The following is a 21,403-nucleotide window of genomic DNA, read 5'->3' on the forward strand; positions in this document are numbered from 1 at the left end:
ACCCATTATACTTTTTGGAGGGCTGTATTGGGGTTATTATACTGTTTGGAGGGATAGTGGGAGCCATTATACTTTATTAGCTATTGAACCCGTTCTACGCCCGGGTGGTGAGCATTTTTATTGGTATATGGTCTCCCATGCTGGTGTGTGCTGCCCCCCTCCTGGTATTTGTGCTGCCCCAATCCTGTCCCCACCATCCTATCCTGGTATGCATGGCACCCCTCATCCCCAATCCTGGTATGCATGGCATACCTCATATCCATCCTGGTATGCATGGCACCCCTCATCCCTATCCTGGTATGCATGGCACCCCTCAGCCCCAATCCTGGTATGCATGGCACCTCTCACCCCCAATCCTGGTATGCATGGCACCCCTCACCCCAAATACTGGTATGCGTGGCACCCCTCACCCCCAATCCTGGTATGCATGGCACCCCTCATCCCTATCCTAGTATGCATGGTACCCCATCCCTCAACCCTATCCTGGTATGTATGGTATCCCTCATCCTGGTATGCATGGTACCCCATCCCTAATCCCCATCCTGGTATGCATGGCTCCTCATCCGAATCCTGGTATGCATGGCCCCTGATCCCCAATCCCGCTATGCATGGCACACCTCATCCCCAATCCCGGTATGCATGGCACCCCTCATCCCCAATCCCGGTATACATGTCACCCCTCATCACCAATCCCGGTATGCATGGCACCCCTCATCCCCAATCCTTGTATGCATGGCACCCCTCATCCCCAATCCCGGTATGCATGGCACCCCTCATCCCCAATCCCAGTATGCATGGCACCCCTCATCCCCAATCATGGTATGCATGGCTCCCCTCATCCCCAATCCTGGTATGCATGGCTCCCTCATCCCCAATCCTGGTATGCATGGCTCCCTCATCCCCAATCCTGGTATGCATGGCACCCCTCATCCCCAATCCTGGTAGGCATGGCACCCCTCATCCCCAATCCTGGTATGCATGGCTCCCCTCATCCCCAGTCCAGGTATGCATGGCTACCTCATCCCCAATCTTGCTATGCATGATACCCCTCATCCCCAATTCTGGTATGTATGGCACCCCTCATCCCCAATCCTGGTATGCATGGCTCCCTCATCCCCAATCCTGGTATGCATGATACCCCTCATCCCCAATCCTGGTATGCATGGCACCCCTCATCCCCAATCCTGGTATGCATGGCTCCCTCATCCCCAATCCTGATATGCATGGCACCCCTCATCCCCTATCCTGGTATGCATGGCTCCCTCATCCCCAATCCCAGTATGCATGGCACCCCTCATCCCCAATCCTGGTATGCATGGCACCCCTCATCCCCAATCCTGGTATGCATTTATCCCTCATCCCCAATCCTGGTATGCATGATACCCCTCATCCCCAATCCTGGTATGCATGATACCCCTCATCCCCAGTCCTGGTATGCATGGTTCCCTCATCCCCAATCCTGATATGCATGGCACCCCTCATCCCCTATCCTGGTATGCATGGCTCCCTCATCCCCAATCCTGGTATGCATGATACCCCTCATACCCAATCCTGGTATGCATGGCACCCCTCATCCCCAATCCTGATATGCATGGCACCCCTCATCCCCAATCCTGGTATGAGTGGTACCCCTCACCCCCCAATCCTCGTATGAATGGTCCCCTCACCCACCAATCCTGGTATGCATGGTCCCCTCACCCCCCAATCCTGGTATGTGTGATACCCTTCACCCCCCAATCCTTGTATGCATGGTCCCCTCACCCCCCAATCCTAGTATGTGTGGTAACCCTCACCCCCCAATCCTGGTATGCGTGGTACCCCTCACCCCCCAATCCTGGTATGCATGGTCCCCTCACCCCACAATCATGGTATGTGTGGTACCCCTCACCCCCCAATCCTGGTATGTGTGGTACCCCTCACCCCACAATCCTGGTATATGCATGGTTCCATCACCCAACAATCCTGGTATGTGTGGTACCCCTCACCCCCCAATCCTGGTATGCATGGTACCCCTCATCCCTTTCACACTGTACACACATACAAAATAAATAAACAGTTATACTCAACTTTCTTCTCTGTACTCCAGCGCTGCTGCATCCTGTTCTGCCGGAGGCCGGGGGAGGAGTGCGGCGCCGGAGCACCGCGCTGTCCGGCGCCATTTTGCTGAAGACACACTGTAAATGTGTCTTCAGTAAAATGGCGCCAGATAGCGCTATGCGCACGCGCCGATCCGATGCCTCACTCCTGCCCCGGTCTCCGACGAAGAGAGGCGCCACGGCAACGCTCCTCCCGGTCAGGTATGTATGCCAGTAAGGCGCCGGAGATCGCGGTATGTATTCAGTGCCTACGCATACCGCAATCTCCGGCACCATACACCTCCTCTTACCTGTAAAGGCTGGATGCCTGCTTCTGTCTGGAGCCAGACTGCGCGTCACGCATGCGCAGTCTATCGAGGCTTCAGACAGAGGGACGCATCCCCGGTTATATTATAGATGCTGGCCATTATACTCTATGGAAGCCATTATACAGTGTGGAGTGTTGTGTGTGGTCCATTATACTATGTGGAGGGGTGTGCAAGAGACATTATGCCATGTAGAGGGTTGTGTGGGGTGTCATTATACTTCTTGGAGTGATAGCGGAGGCAAATATAATGTATCCAGGCCGTTATACAGTGTGGAGGGTTGTGGGGGCCACTACACTGCATAGAGGGCCACTATGCTGTATGGGGGGCCATGATATTGTATTGAAGCTGTGTGGAGATCATTATATTCTATGGAGAGCTGTGTCGGCATCATCATACTGTGTGTGGGAGACTTTGGGGTCCATCATACTGTGTTGGGTTCTTTGTGGGGTATCATACTTTGAGGGTGGGGGGTACTGTAGGGTCATCATACTGTGCATGTGGAGTGTACTGTGGAGGAATATGCTCTTCTGTGAATATTATTTTTTTGTGTGTGAGGGGGGCCCAGATAGAACTTCTGCTATGTGGCCACATGCTTTCTATGTATGACCCTAAATACCAGACATGAAAATGGAAATATCATGTTTAGGTAGGTTAATAAAGGGTGGAAGAAACACAAGAAATTCAGTTTTGGAAAGATTTAGTATTAGATAGAGGATATGATGTTAGAGACAGTGGACAGACAATTACCAGTATATTGTACTAGTGTGGGGGTGATTGATGTAATGAGAAGAGGTATATAATTGGATGTCATTAGCGTAGAGGTGGTACTGAATGCCAAATCTACTGATAGTGGCTGCCTATAACGAACAGAGAGAAAAGAAGGGACGTCGAGGAACCCCTGCAGCAAGGTGAAGAGGAGATGAAGAAGATCCAGCAAATGACACCACTTGGTTCTACATCGGTTTTGGTAAGAGTCCCAGCTGGAGGATTAATGGGGGTCTACTAACAGAACATTAACTGAAAATGAAACACCAGATGCATATTGTAGTGGTTGTGCTTCGTTACTTCCTGTGTTTTCTCATGTTTCAGATTGATTCACAAAAGCATGTCAACCACAGTGCTACATCGTTATTGCGATTACTAATTCTTTGCAGCACGTAAATAGCAGGGTAAGACAAAAATAGAAGAACTTAACACTTACTCCGGCATTATACTTGTCTCCAGACATTTGCAACACCAAAACCTTCCTTAATGATTTCAATTTTGATCATAATTACACAGTTGGATAGCTTGAGAAAAGACATAGGTCCGTCAAGTTCAACCTTTCTCTTAATCAGCATGCAAGAGACACCTTAAATGAAATCCTTTCCGTTTATTGTCAAGTATTGATGTAGCGGGGCTAAAATGATCATTTAGCTTTTTAAGGCTGCTATGTCTGTACGTGGTAATAACTCACTGAATTAGGGTGACAGCGCCAGCAGTCCTATGTAAAAGGCACCTTCGGAGCTGTGCCACATGACAAACTCACCTCTGCAGTATTTGCATATTTTCACACAATATAGTACAGCTTGCTAGTGAGTATTGTCACCTATAAAGCGCTCGCTGCTCATTCGCCCATTGCATTGATCACATCTCTTCTCTAATATGTCCAAATTTCTATTCTCTGCTCACTCCGCAGCCTTAACACCCCTCCTTTCTCATAGAAAACCCAACACGTGTTGGCTCCCTCCCCGTCTACACGCTTATTGGCCTGTGCTCCAGGCTCTGATCCTCCTTCCCATTCCTATTATGGAGCAGCCTGAATCCAAACTGGGAGCTACAAACAGCAGCAGGAGCAGCATCAGTATCAGCATCTCTGGGTAGCCACAGTACACACAGCATGGGGCTCTGCAGCACCCTCACCTGCCTCATCTGCCTCACTCTGCCCTGGTACCTCTCTGCAGAGCAAGGTAGGTACTGCCAATCACAGGGCTGGTGCCACGCACAAGCCTCCTCAATGAATGAGAAAGTGCTCTATGTGTCAGATAGGGATTTACCTTTCCTCTGGATAAGGCTTGTTTGTTCTCAGAGGATAAAGTCAGGCATTTACTAGACTGTGAGCAGGTGTATGAATACATGTCCTATGTGATCAATGACAAAGGCATAGATTAATATTAATAAAAAAAGCATTCATACACCTGGTGATTGCAGTATATTAACTTCTGGGGCTTTACATAAATTGTAAATCTAGTGTGTGCACATTGTGTCAATGGGCATTACTGTGATGTCATTCATTTGTGTGTTTGTATTAACTGCAATATCTTTGCAGCATGCGATCTGTATAACCTTCCATTACGTTACTGAGGCTGGACATTTCCATTTATATTATATATAAATATATATATATATTTATATATATATAGACATATATATATATATATATATATATATATATATATATATATATATATGATAAATTCGTCACTAATTGAAATGGCGTTAAATTTCCAAATGAAAAATGCCATTTTTTCATTGAAATTGCAATTTAATATACTACCATACTATAACTATTGAAGAATTGTTATTATTATCATTATTGGCTTTTTTTTTTTATTATTGGATGTTTTGCAATATCTGACTGTTGGCATTTACTCAGCAATGTATGCATGATATTGATATCTCTCATTTCAGTATATAATAGGGTGCCATTCACGGAAGTAATGATTCATATTACATGTGCTGTCTGATTACTAATATTATCCTTGAAATGTTTTCACTGTTTGGATGTGAAATAGAAAACAGCTTTCTTACATGAATTTCCATAGGACTTATATAGAAGGCAATTTTCTATTGTGTTGCTCTCTGAACAATAAATGCATTGTCCTGGGTAGTGTAAATCTGGAGGGTTGGACTGTCTGTGTCTGCCCTTTAAAGCTTGGTTGACCTTTTACCCATCAATGTGTATGACCATGCTGTTCCTGCCATTGGCAGTGATCGGGTTAATTTCATCTGTTGTGTCATCTGAGCATGGAAAAAGCTGCACCAGGACATTTCTTAAAATCCACCACCCCTTCTATCATTGTTTGTACCCTTGACATTGTTGTGCAGTGTTTGCCAAGGCTGGAAAGTGTGGGAGGTAGTGAAGGAGTTGCGAAACAATGGCTATATTTTGCTTAGGATATTTAGGATCCTAGGGCTGAGTTTCACAGCAGTATGGAAAATCATTGTTCAATGGTGCATGAATGATTTCTAATTGACTGGACTCTTAGTATCTTAACAGAGCAAGCCAGCAGGGAAGCTGCATATCTCAACAATGACAGCTATTTACTGTCAGGCACTTGACTATTGGCACAAGATGGCATAATTACTTCCTGGTGACAAAAGACAGCATGGCCAGTATCCCTACCTCTGAACATACATAGGCAAATAATTTTAGGTTAATAATGACAGTGATCTCACACATGGTCTTCATGATTTTAAGATTACTCATTCTGGATGGCGGGCTTTGTCTATGGATAATTCTACTTTATGGCTGAAGCTATGTACTGATCTTATGCGGCACTAGATGTACCAGCTTAAAGAGTACAAAGAGAATAGGACATGTTTCTGGCCGGAGTCTGTGTGAGGAATATGTACTTTACTGTAAAGTTGAAGAGTAAAATATCTATCTATCTCTCTTTCTCTATCCATCCATCCATCCATCCATCTATCTGTCTTAGACAAAGGTTCTCTTGAGCCAAAAAATTGATGCTGAGCACTTGGTCTATTAAAAAGTCCAATTAATCTACAGGTAGTGTTGCCTGCTTTTCTGGATCTACATATAGAAGGATGATAGGGTCACAACCTGAGGGTTTGCACCCTGAGTTACTTGGGATTGGTAGGTGCTGCTTAGATTCATTTTTTATGTCACTAACTGTCTATCTATCTTAGACAAAGGCTCTGCTGAGGAAAAAATACCTCTGCTCACATGGACCATTAAAAAATCCAGTTAATCTACTTGGATTGCTTCCTGCATTTTTGGATCTACATATAGAAGGATGATAGGGTCACAATCGGAGGTTTTGCATTCCCAGATACTTGGAACTGGTGCTGCTTTGATTCAGTTTTTATATCACTATCTATCTATCTATCTATCTATCTATCTATCTATCTATCTATCTATCTATCTATATCTATCCATCACATATCTCTATCTATCTATCTATCTATCTATCTATCTATCTATCTCATATCTATCTATCTATCTATCTATCTATCTATCTATCTATCACATATCTCTATCTATCTATCTATCTCATATCTATCTATCTATCTATCACATATCTATCTATATCTATCTATCCATATCTATCTATCTATCTCATATATATCTATCACATATATATCTATATATCCATCTATCTATCTATCTATCTATCCATCTATAAATCACACCTATCTATCCATATCTATCTATCTGTCTATCTATCTATCACATATCTATCTATTATCTATCTATCACATACCTATCTATCTATCTATCTATCACATATCTATCTATCTATCTATCTATCTATCTATCTATTCATCTATAAATTACACCTATCTATCCATATCTATCTATTATCTTTCTATCTAGCTATCACATATCTATCTATCTATCTATTATCTATCTATATATCCATCTATAAATTTTATCTATATATCCATCTATCCATCCATCTCTTATACTTACTGGATTTTTATCATGTCATATATTTGAATATTTTTCTAAGATACCCTATTGTGCCGGTCTCTAGCTTCATTGTGTAAGGTGTGTCATTGGATTTGTGACAGTGGCTATCATTTCCAGTATTACCTAGTCACTATGATTGTATATTCATATACAAAGCGATACATGTATTCTGTCCTTTGTGAGTATGTGGTCTAATAAGTCACCGGAGCACTGTATAAGACGATGGCCATCAATGAACTTTTAAGTCTGTAAAAGTGCTATAGTTGAATGACTTTTTTACTAGAAGTCCATTAATACCAAGACTTCAGAAGCGAGAGGAAAGCTGATGAATTGTGAGAAGGCCAGGGTTGCAGAGAGATGAGAGGGACAGATTTAGGCATGAGTGTAGTAGATATAAACAGTTCAAAGATGAGGCAATGCTGAGCTTGGTATAAGAGGCACATATTGAAGGAACCAGAGATTGAAGCTGATATACATGGATGTGCCAAGCAATGTTAAGCCTTGAAGAGAATTTAGGAAATGTGGAGTTTGTAGATATTAAGGATCGTTTTTTAATAAAAAAAAAGAGAAGAAAAATTGTTGTTGTCTTTTCTGTTGTGTAGATATCTGAACTGGATACGTAGAACTGTAGTTGTAAGATAATCTTTTTATTTAAATATATATTCTGCAATATATATACATACATAATTATATATAACTACGACACTATAGTATAACAACCCTAAGAAAAAATACAAAATAGACCCTAAAATAATAACCCATTTTATCCCATTTAATGATAAAACACTACTAGATGCAAAGACGTCAGAATTGTGCAGTGACCTGATGTGATCTAAATATTCTGCTTCTCCTGCAATATTTATTCCATGAAATACTAAGTTCACACGGGCGTATGAAAAGTCTTCCATTCCCATCCAGATAAATAAACAGATGATTTTCCATCTGTATTGTCACCAGCATGACATCCAAATAGCATCCGTTTTTATACTTCAATAATTAAATACTCATACAGGGGCAAATACAGTTTATTATGTTAATAAATGTGAAACAAATTTTTGTGCATCAATGTATAAATGAGTTCATCCAAAAAAACGGATGAGATCAGCGCATGCTGTTTATATGAATTAACACATTGATTTGATTAATATTGGTCTGTGTGCCGTCCGGACCGAAAAAACTCTTGTGTGAACGTAACCAAGCAGCTTCAGCAGCACCACACTGTATGGCGAGACAGACAACTTTCCCATCTGTTCTGCCTGTGCCACTGTCACTGTCCTATCCTTAGCATGGAATTCCATGACTTTACTGAACAGCGCCCCCTTGTGAGAAAAAATCCTTGCATTTTACTTTGATCCGAATGTCACCTCTCTCATCCTATTAGGCAAAAAAATGTAATTTAGTATGTCGCTATTTCCTTTGTTCCAAATCTTGTAATTATTAATTGTTAAATAACAAATATGCTGATAATTACATGCAGTGCTTTTGTGCCGGTGATGGCGGTGTTGTCCTTTGGACAATGACAAGTAATATTTATTCCTTTGTTTCTGAGAGTGTACTTTTTACTGTGCATAATTTGGATTATACTGCAATACTAGAACACAATGCAAAGCTGATAATGGAAAATGTCATTGTATCTGTTAAGATGAAGCAGATAATGTCTGCTAGTCTCTGACAGGGGTTTAAATAGCCTGTCTGTTCATTACAGTATCGTCTGGGAGAGAGGCACAGTACCTCAGATAAACTTATCCTGTGCTGCCAGTACCTTACATTTCTGCTGTGAAACCTTAACCCCATCTCCGTCTCTGTTTAGTTCACCTTGTCATGCTTCCTTTTATGATGGAACGTTCTTCTTTTGGAGCGTCTGACAGATTATTATAGTTCTTCTATGGTGTCTACACCTACTTGCTCTACATAGTATACTTTTGGAGAAATTATATCAAGCTTTTCCCTTTACCACTTTGATTCTCCATATAAAATCCACCATTTCCTTGAACAGTAAAGAAAAAGGGTATAAGCAGTGCATCGTAGAAACCCTGAGAATCATCACTGTTTTGCTCCACTATTCTTGACATAGTACTAAAATATGGGCTAAGAGGTATGAGTAATATTTTTATTTTAATTAGTCATTTTTATTTAGCCTTTAAACACACTATAGAAATTTTTCCCTGCAATATTAGGGTAAGTATAAGTCCATTGTCTTTTTTTTTGTATGCATGATTTTATTTATAAGCGGTCATCAGAGATTTTAATCATTTTAAAAAAAGTCCCCCATTTATGTGGCGCTTATCGAAACATAAGAAGACAAAATACAATATACAGTTGCTCCATACCATTATTGAGCCATAATAAGACATCCACCATGAAATCATATCGCATGAACGTGTGGTCAAATTCCCACCATTGTCATAATATCCATTAACGGGGGGAAAAAAGTCAAGCAATCTGCCATTAATGCATATATAAAAGTTGCATTGGTGATGCCTGTGATTTCCAGAGCAAATCCCTCTTTAACACTACTCAGTGATTTCGATTGTAGGAAATGTGGCAACACATTCTAGGAAAAAGTCTATTCAGATCAGTGACAGCTTGCCTAGAATGATGTGTCAGATTTTCAGGAACAGAAATCACTGACCAGCTCAGGAGTGGAGACTCTCCATAGAGCTCTTTCCTTCTCGAAATCAGTGATTTTCATAGATTCACCAATGTGTCCTTTATATATGTGTCTATCAAATTTTCGAAAATGACTTGCCGACTGGATTTCTTCTTAAGGCAAACATCAGAAAGCTCTGATGAGATCACTGACAATGATGGAGAAATGTAAGAAATGTATTAATGGAGCACTTCTAAATATCACTAACCACTATGTATACATATCCTACTATTAGATATACCGCTAGCTATCACTATAACTGAATAGTTTTAAAAGTAAAATGAGCTCTCATAAAATAATACTTTTTGGCTTTTTCATGAATACTAATTAACGCAATATTACACATTTCCATTAAATATATGGACCTGAATATTGACGAGAATCTTCCTATCTAGAATCATAGAATCATAGAATGGTAGAGTTGGAGGGGACATCCTGGGTCATCGTGTCCAACCCCCGGCCCACTGCAGGATTCACTAAATCATCTCAGAGAGATGTCTGTCCAGACTCTGTTTGAAGACTAGATCTAGCTAGAATTGGTCTCTGACTGGTCTCTTACCCTAATTGAAAAACTATAACTTTCAGGCATACCCATCTGTAATGATGTGTCCATATAGAGTATTGTATAACAATAGGGTAATCCAAAGGATAGGGGTCATTGTCCTGTTATATGCTCCAAGCATGGATGCAATATTTAGAGTGTAAATGGGAATGGCAAGGTTTCAAAGACAAAAACATTTCTCTAGAGCAATTGCCGAGATTACTTCACATTCTTCACCCATTGTTTATGTAGAAACCTGATGGTGTATTCCTATTTATGCACTTTGCAACTTCATATACTTGAAGTTTTCTGGCCCTTCTGTTGCTGTCAATTGGTTGGTATTTATATACTGTATTCATGGGAAATCTGAATAATTATAAGAGTTCTATAAAAGAACAGAAATATTGCTCATGCTACAATGAACTACGCTGAACTTTGGTCAGTAAGATCTAAATGGGTGTAGACGCTGCTGTAAAGGCAAGGGGTGATTGTGGATTTACACATATTGTCTATTTGGATGAGATACATGGAATATATCCACAAACTGCTTTAGAGATTTATGGATATATGATACATCCTTTATGTCAGCTTTTAGTTAACAAGTTCATGCGTTCGGTTCTTTATGTACTTTTGAACTACTGTAAGCAGTATATTAAATGCCTTGTTTTACGTAAGATGACCTCAGACATTTTCTGTTAAAAAATGTTGGTTTCATTAAGTCTTGACAATGGACCAGTTATGGACAATGGTAGTATCGGTGTTGGACAGGGGTGCCAAGGGCCCACTAGTAACATTGACTCTGGCGGCCCACTGTTCAGCTACTTGCAAATATTACATTATATTCATTCACAAACTATGTTTCTATTTAAATACATACTGGATATTCTGTTAAATGAATGATCGGATGCAGCCTTTCCGAGGATTCAACTGTTTATCTGTGGGCCAGTTTGAGCCTGAGTAGGCTTTTGTTTTAAAACTATATTATAATCATAGGCAGTTTTAACTTACAGTATGTCTCTGGTATGTGCCAGGTATCTGGCAGTTACTTATCTACTTCTCTATATTATCAGTTCTGGCAAAGGGAATTGGGTCTGGCACCTCTTAGTCAAGCTTTGGTTGTCTATGGCTCCTTTAGATTTAGAAGTGAAATTACTTCTCACTTCCCTGTTGCATAGAATAAAGTAAAAGTGGAATTGCTCTTCTTACTTATTTATGTATGGGAGAAATTGGATAAAGTACACCCAGCTATGTTAATCTTTTGTTCCTTCCATTAGAACTTTGTAATGTCCAGTTTTCCAATAAAAATGGGCAATGTTACAAATTATGTTTTTCAGTTCTGTAATTAACAAAATTGGAAATTTTCTTTAAAATCTTTCCATCTAGATATAGATAAAGCAGCCTTGATAGGAATTCTCTACTGCTAAGGTTAGGTTTTCAGCACTTTTCTGTGGATTGGTGGTATGGAATGAAGTTACCTTGTCTATGTCAACTCTGATATGATCCTCTTTTAAAAAGAAACTATCATCAGATTCCTTCTGCCAGTCAGGAACTGTGTGTATCGTCTGAGGCAGGTCCACAGCCAGCTTCTCCTTGTTCAGATTCTTTTTCTTTGCCAGGTCTCTCCCTAGGTGTCCAAGTCGAAAATTAAGATTTTCATGGTGCTTAGGTTGTACAGTGGTGAAAGGTGACCAGTGTGTAGGTTTCACTTGTAGTGGTAGACAGCACTAGAAGAGATTGAGCTCCAGAGTTGAGCAGGTTAACATAGTCTAGGAATTCGGCAAAGTGTGATGTGCTATCCAAGAAAGGTTTTGAGTTGAATAATTGGCAAATAGAATTACCTTTATAAGATTCCACAGATTGATTGATCACAAACTGGTTTTCGGTTCCAGACAGGACAGGATTCTGATGACCTGACGAAGGCTCCTATCCAGAGCCGAAAACTGGTTTGTGATCTATTAGTCTGTGGAATCTAATAAAGGTAATTCTATTTGCTAACTATTCAAATCAAAACCTTTTTTGGGGAGCGCACAACACATTGCCAAATTCATATGTGTCCATGTAGGTAGAGGTCTATCAGTATAGGGGATCGGGGTGAGGCGAAACTGTTTAGTCCCTGGCCGGCTTTTCAAAATATGCATACTCTGAAATGCCCCATCATTTGGCTGCAATCGCATAGCCATTGCCTGAGTCATGCTGCCCTTGGCTTGAGCAGCATTAATGTTATTATAGGCTCCATTTAAATCTCTGTTGCTTTACCGATAATTGTTCTAGGTAATGATTTAATTATTTATTTATTCTCTAGGATTTATTAACTGCATTAATCTGTTTTAGCACTAAAAACAATGCTACAATCTAGTGATAAATATTGTGTCTGAGTGAAATCCTCAAGCTGAGGTATCTGGAACCATAATTGGGCAGCAGATGCTTGCTTGTTTATGGCCGCCCATTCAGCATGGCAATAGATTTGCTGCTTGTATAGACTTCATACAACATATCTGCAGACTAGACTGTAGGCTATTGGCATGCATATGTCGACATAAAACTTTTAGACACCCGCTCCAATATATACAGGACTAGAACAGATAATTTATAAATCTCAGAAAATCCCTTTGAGCACTGCTTTGCCATGATTTGGGCATGGTGGCGCAGTTGTGCCATTCATATAATACTGTGTACTGTAATACATATAATTAATGTAAAAGATTAATTATCACAAATTGGTGTTGACCTATCTTTTCAATTCAATGTTACAGCATTTTTAACAGGATCTAGGAGAATCTTAGAAATACATGTTGGGAGTCATATTGTACAATAAAGAGGGCTAGAGAATTCTGCAAATGAAGTGTTGTATTTAAGGGGAAACATAATTGCGTTTATTGTCTGAAATAATGCAGAAAAACAAGAAAGTATATATCGAAGAGCTGGAAAAAGCATTCTTCCTGTCGACACCACAATTAAAATACAAAATATACACCCTTCCATTCCCTGGTCACTCAAGGATCATAAGTGTTGTCTCCTAGGCATAAATGTCTAGATTTTACTTTTTTTTTTTTCCAATAGAAGTAGAGATACGCTTCTGTAAGCATCAGGACGATGAACACTTTGTAATACAAGGTATAAAATTAGGTCTGATAGAGCTAAACCCTAGAATTAGTTCTATTGGTTCAAGACAAATGAAACTCGCAGTATAAGTAAAAGGGTCACTGACTTACAAGATACGGCAGGTCACAAGCAGGATGCATATTATTGGGTCCATATAAAAGAAGACACTGCTAGTACAACATGATAAACAATAGTTGGAAAATGGACCTCTTCTAAAATGTTATAGCTTATAAATATAGTGTCACCCCATACAACTGCTGATAGCTGCAAATCACCTTATTTATTTTACTTGCTTATACATCATTAATTTCCACGGGGCTTTACAGAGATCATCATCTCTGTCCCCATTGGGGTTCACAATCTAAATTCCCAATCAGTGTGTGTTTGGAATGTGGGAAGAAACCCGTCCAAACAAACGGACAACATACTGTACAATACATACTCCTGGACAGCTATACATAGTTACATAGTTACATAGTTTATAACTATGAATAAGGGTTAATCCCAAACGAGTAAGCTTATGGATCTCTAACTTTTTTTTATTTCTTTTATTGCTTTCACCATGTTTTTAAACGCACATTAAAAGTAATGTTTTAATTAATTTTCTCTTTCATTGGTACTGGAGCTCAGTCCCCATGGAGTCTCACATTTTTGACCTGAATACCAGCTGGAGTCGTTTCCGCAGTCCCTGCAGCATACCCTGATCAAATAAGGTCTTCTCGAGTGCCAATAGTACTTACTTGGATTTTCTACTGAATTTCCCCTCTATTGTCTTATTGGAAAGTCAGCTGATTACCATTTTTTCTTTCCCTTCATGGTCTCAATTCCCAAAATGGTACAGATATGGCTAAGGATGACGTGGGTTCTCCTGCATATTCTGTATTCTGGGCATGATTAGCTATGACTAATAGCCTCATCCAGCTTGTCTCCCAACAGACGCCAAAAACAATTAATGACTATTGATTCCACTGTGTTGAATGTAGTTCTTAAGATGTGGCACCCCTACTGGTTTCACTTGAACTAATATACTAAAAGACAAATACCACTATCTCAGGTCTGATTCTCATCTTAACGCCAATGCAGCCTTGTAGAACATGTTCATAGGCTCACTGGCTGCTATGGATTTATTGCCTGACAAAGGCTATAGCTGTTGGGTTATAGTGTATCATAAATGACTAAGTTATCATGCTGAAAGATGGACTGACACACTGCGGATGGAAGAAAATGAGAAAAAGAAGTTTAACAGTTTTAATACCATGCTATTCATCTAAACTCTGCCTTTGTTATTATATATGGTGTTCTGTGATTAATATAAGTTGTTATTTCTAAACATTAGTATTGGTGGAGAACCACTTTAACATCATGATACGACATAGTTAAAAATAAGACACATAGACTGTTGTAGGTCAGAAACAATCTATTGCAGAAAATAAGACTTACAGTAACCACAACTCCTCACTCTCCTCTGATGATGCCGGGGTAGATAAGGGGTTGGCAGTTTGACTTGTAGACTAGTCTGGTACTGTTTTTGGAAAAAAACCCACAATGCTTTTAATCATAATGAAGACAAATAAAATGCTGGGCATCATAAACTATCAACCAATAACTATGTTAATCTTTGGCGTTCTTTGGTTCCATTCAGCAGATTAACAATAAGAAAGAATAGTAATATCTTCTACATCAGTATTTAAATGGTTTGATAAAACAGAAGACATTTTTTGTATAAGCAAATAGACTAATATCCTCTGTTTGCCATGACATTTGTGTTATATGGTGCTGAAATGCTGTTTTATTGATATTTACATTGCATTTGCTGGTTGCGCTGCAATTTACCGCATCTCTGAACAATACAGAGAAGATCATAAGACTTTCAGAGATAAACAAGAAACAATACAGTCTTAGACAACTGCGGGAAAGATCAGACAGTGCATACTAACATGAGGTAATGGGTGGACCTTACTGAAGGGGTCATACAGCATTTGATATGTATTTATGGTCCCTGGGACAATACACTGGGGAATTGGCTGGCTTTGTTTGCCTAGAATGTAAATCAAGCCATTACATTCTTTTTCTTGCTTTATTTCTTTATAAACTCCGGAGCACATTACATTGTGCTGTCTGTTCTCATCTCCACCGTGACAGTCATTGTAAGAGGTTCGGCGCATAACTTCAGAGAGAAAAATGAGACATGGGCTATTTACAAACCTCTACAGTGATATTTCACCCGGCTTCTATATCATTGTAAGATGGAGAGATAAATCGCAGATCTTCTCTTCTACCACATTTACAACCTTAAACTGTCCTGTCTTGTTTAAAGAACTGAAATATTCCTGCAGGATATTCCATAGAAAATAAAATATGCACCAGCCAAAAGAGAGGACTTCAAGTTTCTACATGCTCGGGAATACAAGTGCCTTGTTTAGTTATCAAGGGTTGGAACATGTGTAAAGGAAGTCTTATTTAATGCAATAAGAAGCAAATAATTATTGGGTACATACAGTATGTAAACTAGGTCTCTCACAAGAGGAAAAAGAACAATTTCACTAGTGCTGAGAGGTTGTAACCCTGTAAGTGGGCCTTGAAAAGCCAGACATCAATCTAAGAAAAAGTACTCCGAAACCTGAATTTGGGGCTGGTTGTCTGACCTGGTAATATCCCTATTTTCCTAATCATGATGTAAGACTCATTAAAGGTCAGAGACTGAATTACATGGTTGCTATCGCCTGTTTTCTTTCCTTCTAGTAGAGAGCTAATGTACATACACAGGTTTTAAAGCAGAGTCATTAACCATCCAAATTGGGAGTAACTGTAGGTTACTTGTACAAGGAAATTTCTATCTGAAACTCTTTTGTATCCATTCGCCATCTTCTTCTGATCAGCTTTGTGTCTCTATCATTGAAGTAATTGGAAATAAACAACCTGAATCTACTGAGACTTAACTCAGAACAGCGGAGGAAGAGTATGTTGAGGCTGTACAAGGCACTGACCTAGCTACCCGCAAAAGCACAGCAAAAGTAAAAGAAGAAACTTAAATGGGTTTTCCCACGAGCGAAAGTTCATTTTAATCAGTAGATCTTGGAATAATAATGATTTCCACAATTGGATGTGTTCAAATAAAATGCTCCTGTGCTGAGATAATCTCAGGAATATTTTATTTAAACACATCCAATTGTGGAATTTATCATTCCAAGATCTATTGATTAAAATGAACTTTTGTTCGTAGGAATACCCCATTAACAGAAACAGAGTCCATGTAAGAGGCTTGCAAAATTGGTGGGAAAAAAGATAAATCAAACATGTGCTCCATATGTGGCATTCTATGTTGTCCTCTCTTGGCAATTCCCCTGGTTTGCCACTTGGTGTGTCTAGCATCATGAATAGACTATATTGCATTAATATCCTGGTGCTTTTGTTCAGCATTGCGCATTGAATCCAGTACTCAGTCCCTAGTACAACAGTAATATTATGTAGAGCCCCTCTTTTAGCAAGCAATACAATGACACAGTATCTTATTCTATTCCATCTGTGGTGATCGGTGGCACAAATTGAAGGCCAAAATTCTAAATCTCCACTATGGTGTCTAACCTCATATTGGTTAGAGCCATTTCTTGAGACCCTGGGACCAAGGCCTCCTGCAATCACCAAACTTACACCTCTGGTAGTGATTCATTTACACAGTGCTCAATATTTAAGTGACTCGGTCTATATTCATTTATATGACTTCAAGATTTTGATTAGAGCAATAGAGCACTTGGTCCTAAAAAATCAATGACATTGCGGCCAATCCTTATGACTCAAGTTAATAGTTCTGATAACCCACTTACAGTATATATATTTATCCATTATAAACATATGCTTATATCTCCTGGAAAGAAATGTGATCTGTATTTAGATATTATTCCTAAGTTTCTTATCCCTAGTGAATCTAGAATCTTTTACTTAGGATCCATGAGCATAATGTTAATCTTTACCACTCTAGAGCCATGGTGTCCTTCTTGGGTGGCCTATACAATTTTATAGTGCCGGTGTTCTGTTTTTAGTTTCTATCACTATTTTTTCATTTTGTTTTGTGATTCTTTCCTAATTTTAGATAATTTTGATCTCTTCTAAATCAAATGAAATAGATATGTATTTAGCTAATGCAAAGTAAGGAAAATTAACAACGTGTGATTGGATCTGGTTAAGTGGAGCTATCATCAGAAAATGAACCACTGTTTTAAATCAGGTTTTCGAGTCTTGTGCATTTTTTTTTTAAAGTAAAAGCAAACACACTTTTTTTTAAAAGACACATTTAACACAGCAAACTGATTAGGTCATTTTCTGATTACACATTTAGTTTAAGTTTAAAATTGGATTTTTTTTATATAGGTACAGAAAATTTCATATGCAAAAAATATGTTCCATATTTTCAGCCACAAACATAAATTAGTCAGCAACTTTAGCTCTACAACCATATGGAAATATTATTTTTAGCTTCATTGCATATAGATCACATTATTTTTGTTATTCTGTCTCTCATGTCCTTGAATTAGTTTTTGAGGGAGTTTATTTTTCTCATGAAAATAGAGTGCACATACTTGCTTCTAGAGATGCCTAGTTCAATTATTATTTAATGAGTGTACAATCTCAAGCTGGCATGGAATGAAAATAACAATTAGAGCAGGTGGCAGTGCCATCCAAGGGCATGTACTGTGTTCGAGATGCCAATCTGCTATAACAGAGGCCTCCTCTCAACATTCCTTGCAACAGGCGATTTTGCCTGAATGCCTATTGGACTGTATTCAGCTTTGGCTAAAATAGAGAGATTACACTTTTACTAACATAGATTTTTAGTTATCATTTTGCTAAAAAGCAACATTTGATTTCACATTTGTTTCAAATGTCATTCATATTCCCATATTTAAAAATTGAAAATCAAATTCCTTGTGTTATATGCTCACAGTAAAAGCAGAGTTTATTGCTTTATCCCATTTGCATTAAATTCAAAACATCTGAGATTTACAGTTTATATTACCCATAATACCGGAATGTTAGTTGACTATGTTAGCCAGAATATAAATTGAGTAGAGATGAGTGGATAAATCTGCAGAGGATTGAGTTTGTGTGGAATTTCCAGAAATTTTTGGTTTTGCACAAATTCAAACATTTTGAGATTTGATTCCATGGTTTACACGATTTCCCACACTCCCACATACCTGAAGCATCAGAGAGTGGGCTAATATAATTTTGCGTTATTGAGCTGGCTGCCCTATAATGCCATGCAGTGGATTATCCTATCTGAGCCAGCAGAGATGAGCGGTTCCCAGCGGAGCACAGTTTGTATGGCAGAGTCATGACAAAGGGTATATGCGAGTCATGTGAGATGCATCCCTTAATCTCCACTTATTGCCTTCCACTGAAATAACCAGAGTGCACACGAGGATTGGATTAAATTGGCAAGAGCAGCCTTTTGTTAATCAAACAACATAAACAAACACTGTAAACCATATAGCAAAATTAGAGGAGTGGTCCTCAAAGCCCCATACTTAAGACAGATATAATATGACCGTGTCGGCTCAGGTCATCTGTTACCTCTAGCCTTTTGCACCAGCTCAGAGTCAACTGTTAACCAACCTGGCCAATAAACATAATCTACTACCCACGGGCCATTCAAACCCTTGTCCCGGGATTATTTAATTACCCATCATAATTGGGTTAATTCCACATGGGTGATCTAGATTCTCGTGGGCTCTCCCCCACAATCTAGCATTAACCACATCCACCAACTTTGAGGACTTCCCCTGCCACAAACATAAATGTTTTGCACCCCTCAAACATTTATGTCCCTCCATACTCTCAGTCCATGTTCAATACCTACCTGCATGACCAGACACCACAAGTCTAAACCCACTGCATTTAGGTGCACCCCGTCCCTTCTCCAAAATTCAACCTCACCCAACTCAAGATCCACGTGCCACACTGCCACCCCACCATATCTAACCATAAATCGAGCCACCTCTCTATTCGCCTTAATTCTAACCTTATTCACACCTACCACAGACCGGGCTCAGTACCACACCTTCCTCAGAATAATTGAAAAGAGGAGGAGCAAAGGGAGTGTGTATAAAATATAAATTTTTATTAGCTACTGGTTAAAAACATTCTTACAAATAACCAGGACAGGCAAAATAGCAACAAGCAAAAACCCTGGGGTAGGGAAAACACATGCAACATGCAAATATAGAAGGTATTATATTATGACTGATAGGTCGAATCTTGACATGTATACAATTTGTCCTATGTCACACATGTGTAAATGAAAGTGTCAGAAAAACCACCATCGAATAATTCAATGAAAATAAACCTTTGATTGTGGTTTTTCTGACATACTTTCATTTACACATGTGTGACATAGGTGGAATCTTGACATGTATACAATCTGTCCTATCAGTCATAATATAATACCTCCTCTTTTCAAGTATTAATTTAGGAGTGTTCTAGATTTCTTTATTTGCATGAATGATCTATGATGCTCTAATTATTTGTACTTCATTATGCCTATGGGACTTGTATTTCTCTTCCTCAGAATAATGTCTGACCAAACTGTGATCACCCTGTGAAACATTGCCCATAATCTCAACAAATCAACAACTCAAACATGATATCTTTTATCAATTCACGACATTGCCTCTTCCTCAAATTGTTACCCCTGATATGGAGCACCAGTATATTTGGAGCACGGTCAAGCCTAACAAAATGTTCCATGCCATGCCCTGTTTACCAATCCATTGGAGTATGGCTTCCTCTCTCGAAATTCGCAACTGGCACCCTGTCTGCCAAACCGTTTCTCACAATGAACACAAACGAATGGCCCATAATTCACACTAGCTGATGGCTATTATCTGAAAAAAATAACACATTTACTTCATTTCATAACTACAGATTTAAACACAGAACTAAACAACTTACACCCAAGCCGGCTGCACATAAGATCTAAATCTTGCAGATTCCCATTTCCAATCCAATTTACTACTTTATTGCCCAACCCCCATTTTGCAGCCTCAGTAGCCACATCAATTCAGAAAAAATGTCCACTATAGTCCATTGAGGACACACCATCGAAATACAGGCAGCGCTTAAAAACAGCCAAGAGTTGAAAATGGGACTGAAATTAACCATCTGCAAGCCAACTACAGCCTGCCCCAAACTCTCTTATACAAAACCATAACTCCATAACCTCTCTTAAACAAACGGGATCATAAAAGACACACACTTTTACATCCCTTTTTCAGCTAATTCGTCTTAGAAGAGTGAATGAACACTTTGATTCTCTTGTTGTATAAGTCCACATCTTTTCTTAACAAACCACCTTTCTTTGACCTAAAAGGGCTAACCAGCTCCCCTAATCACAATGCCACAAAGAAAAGCAATTAAAAAGCCAGTTGTAAGGGGACTTACACACCACCTCGATTTGCCCACCCAAGAGTAGTAATAACTCGAAATAGGGCATCTCTTATCCATCACTTTCCATCCTCTCCTCCACCCTTCCAAAAAGTTAGCACCACTAGAAAGGATTTTGTCTCATTCCTAAGACCCCTGACCTTAAAACCGAAAGCTAAACTTGACATAAAACTGTCCATCTTTGAAACCGACCATCCTTCTTCCCAACAATGACCCACTAGAAGTAAAAGCAAACCTTCCTCCTTCAGGCAAGTGCCTAAAGATACCTTCTAATCCCCCCAGAACTTCCATGCTTGACTATATGTCGACCATGTCCTGTCTGCCAATGAAGACAAAATCAGTCTGCTTGCTGCTCTAATGGCATATCCCACAACGCCACTGGACTTATCAAGCCTGTTTTCTCCACCAGAGGTGCCAACTCCCAAAACTGCTCCCACCTTGAATGAAAGTTAGTCAGCAATCAAATTTTTAATATCAGATACGAATTCTGACACAAACCATATGTTCAAGGACAAACCCAACAACACCAAACTTTGCAACACACTCACTACCGGTGGAGATGAAGCTGATAAG

General features: G+C 39.5%; 1 protein-coding gene across 1 annotated transcript in view; it reads left to right on the forward strand.

The window, feature by feature from the left end:
* The first annotated feature begins 4,122 nt into the window (after positions 1-4,122).
* Positions 4,123-21,403, forward strand: part of EPHA10 (EPH receptor A10) — a 1,221,975-nt gene continuing 1,204,694 nt past the window's right edge. The window contains exon 1 of the mRNA XM_073665886.1: positions 4,123-4,353. Coding sequence (XP_073521987.1) covers positions 4,284-4,353 — 70 coding nt within the window. The 5' untranslated portion in view covers positions 4,123-4,283. The remainder of the gene's footprint in view (positions 4,354-21,403) is intronic.

The sequence above is a fragment of the Phyllobates terribilis genome, unplaced genomic scaffold, assembly GCF_046119375.1.
Source record: "Phyllobates terribilis strain yellow unplaced genomic scaffold, ASM4611937v1 Scaffold_2__4_contigs__length_985480577, whole genome shotgun sequence".
In the NCBI taxonomy this organism is placed as follows: Eukaryota; Metazoa; Chordata; class Amphibia; order Anura; family Dendrobatidae; genus Phyllobates; species Phyllobates terribilis.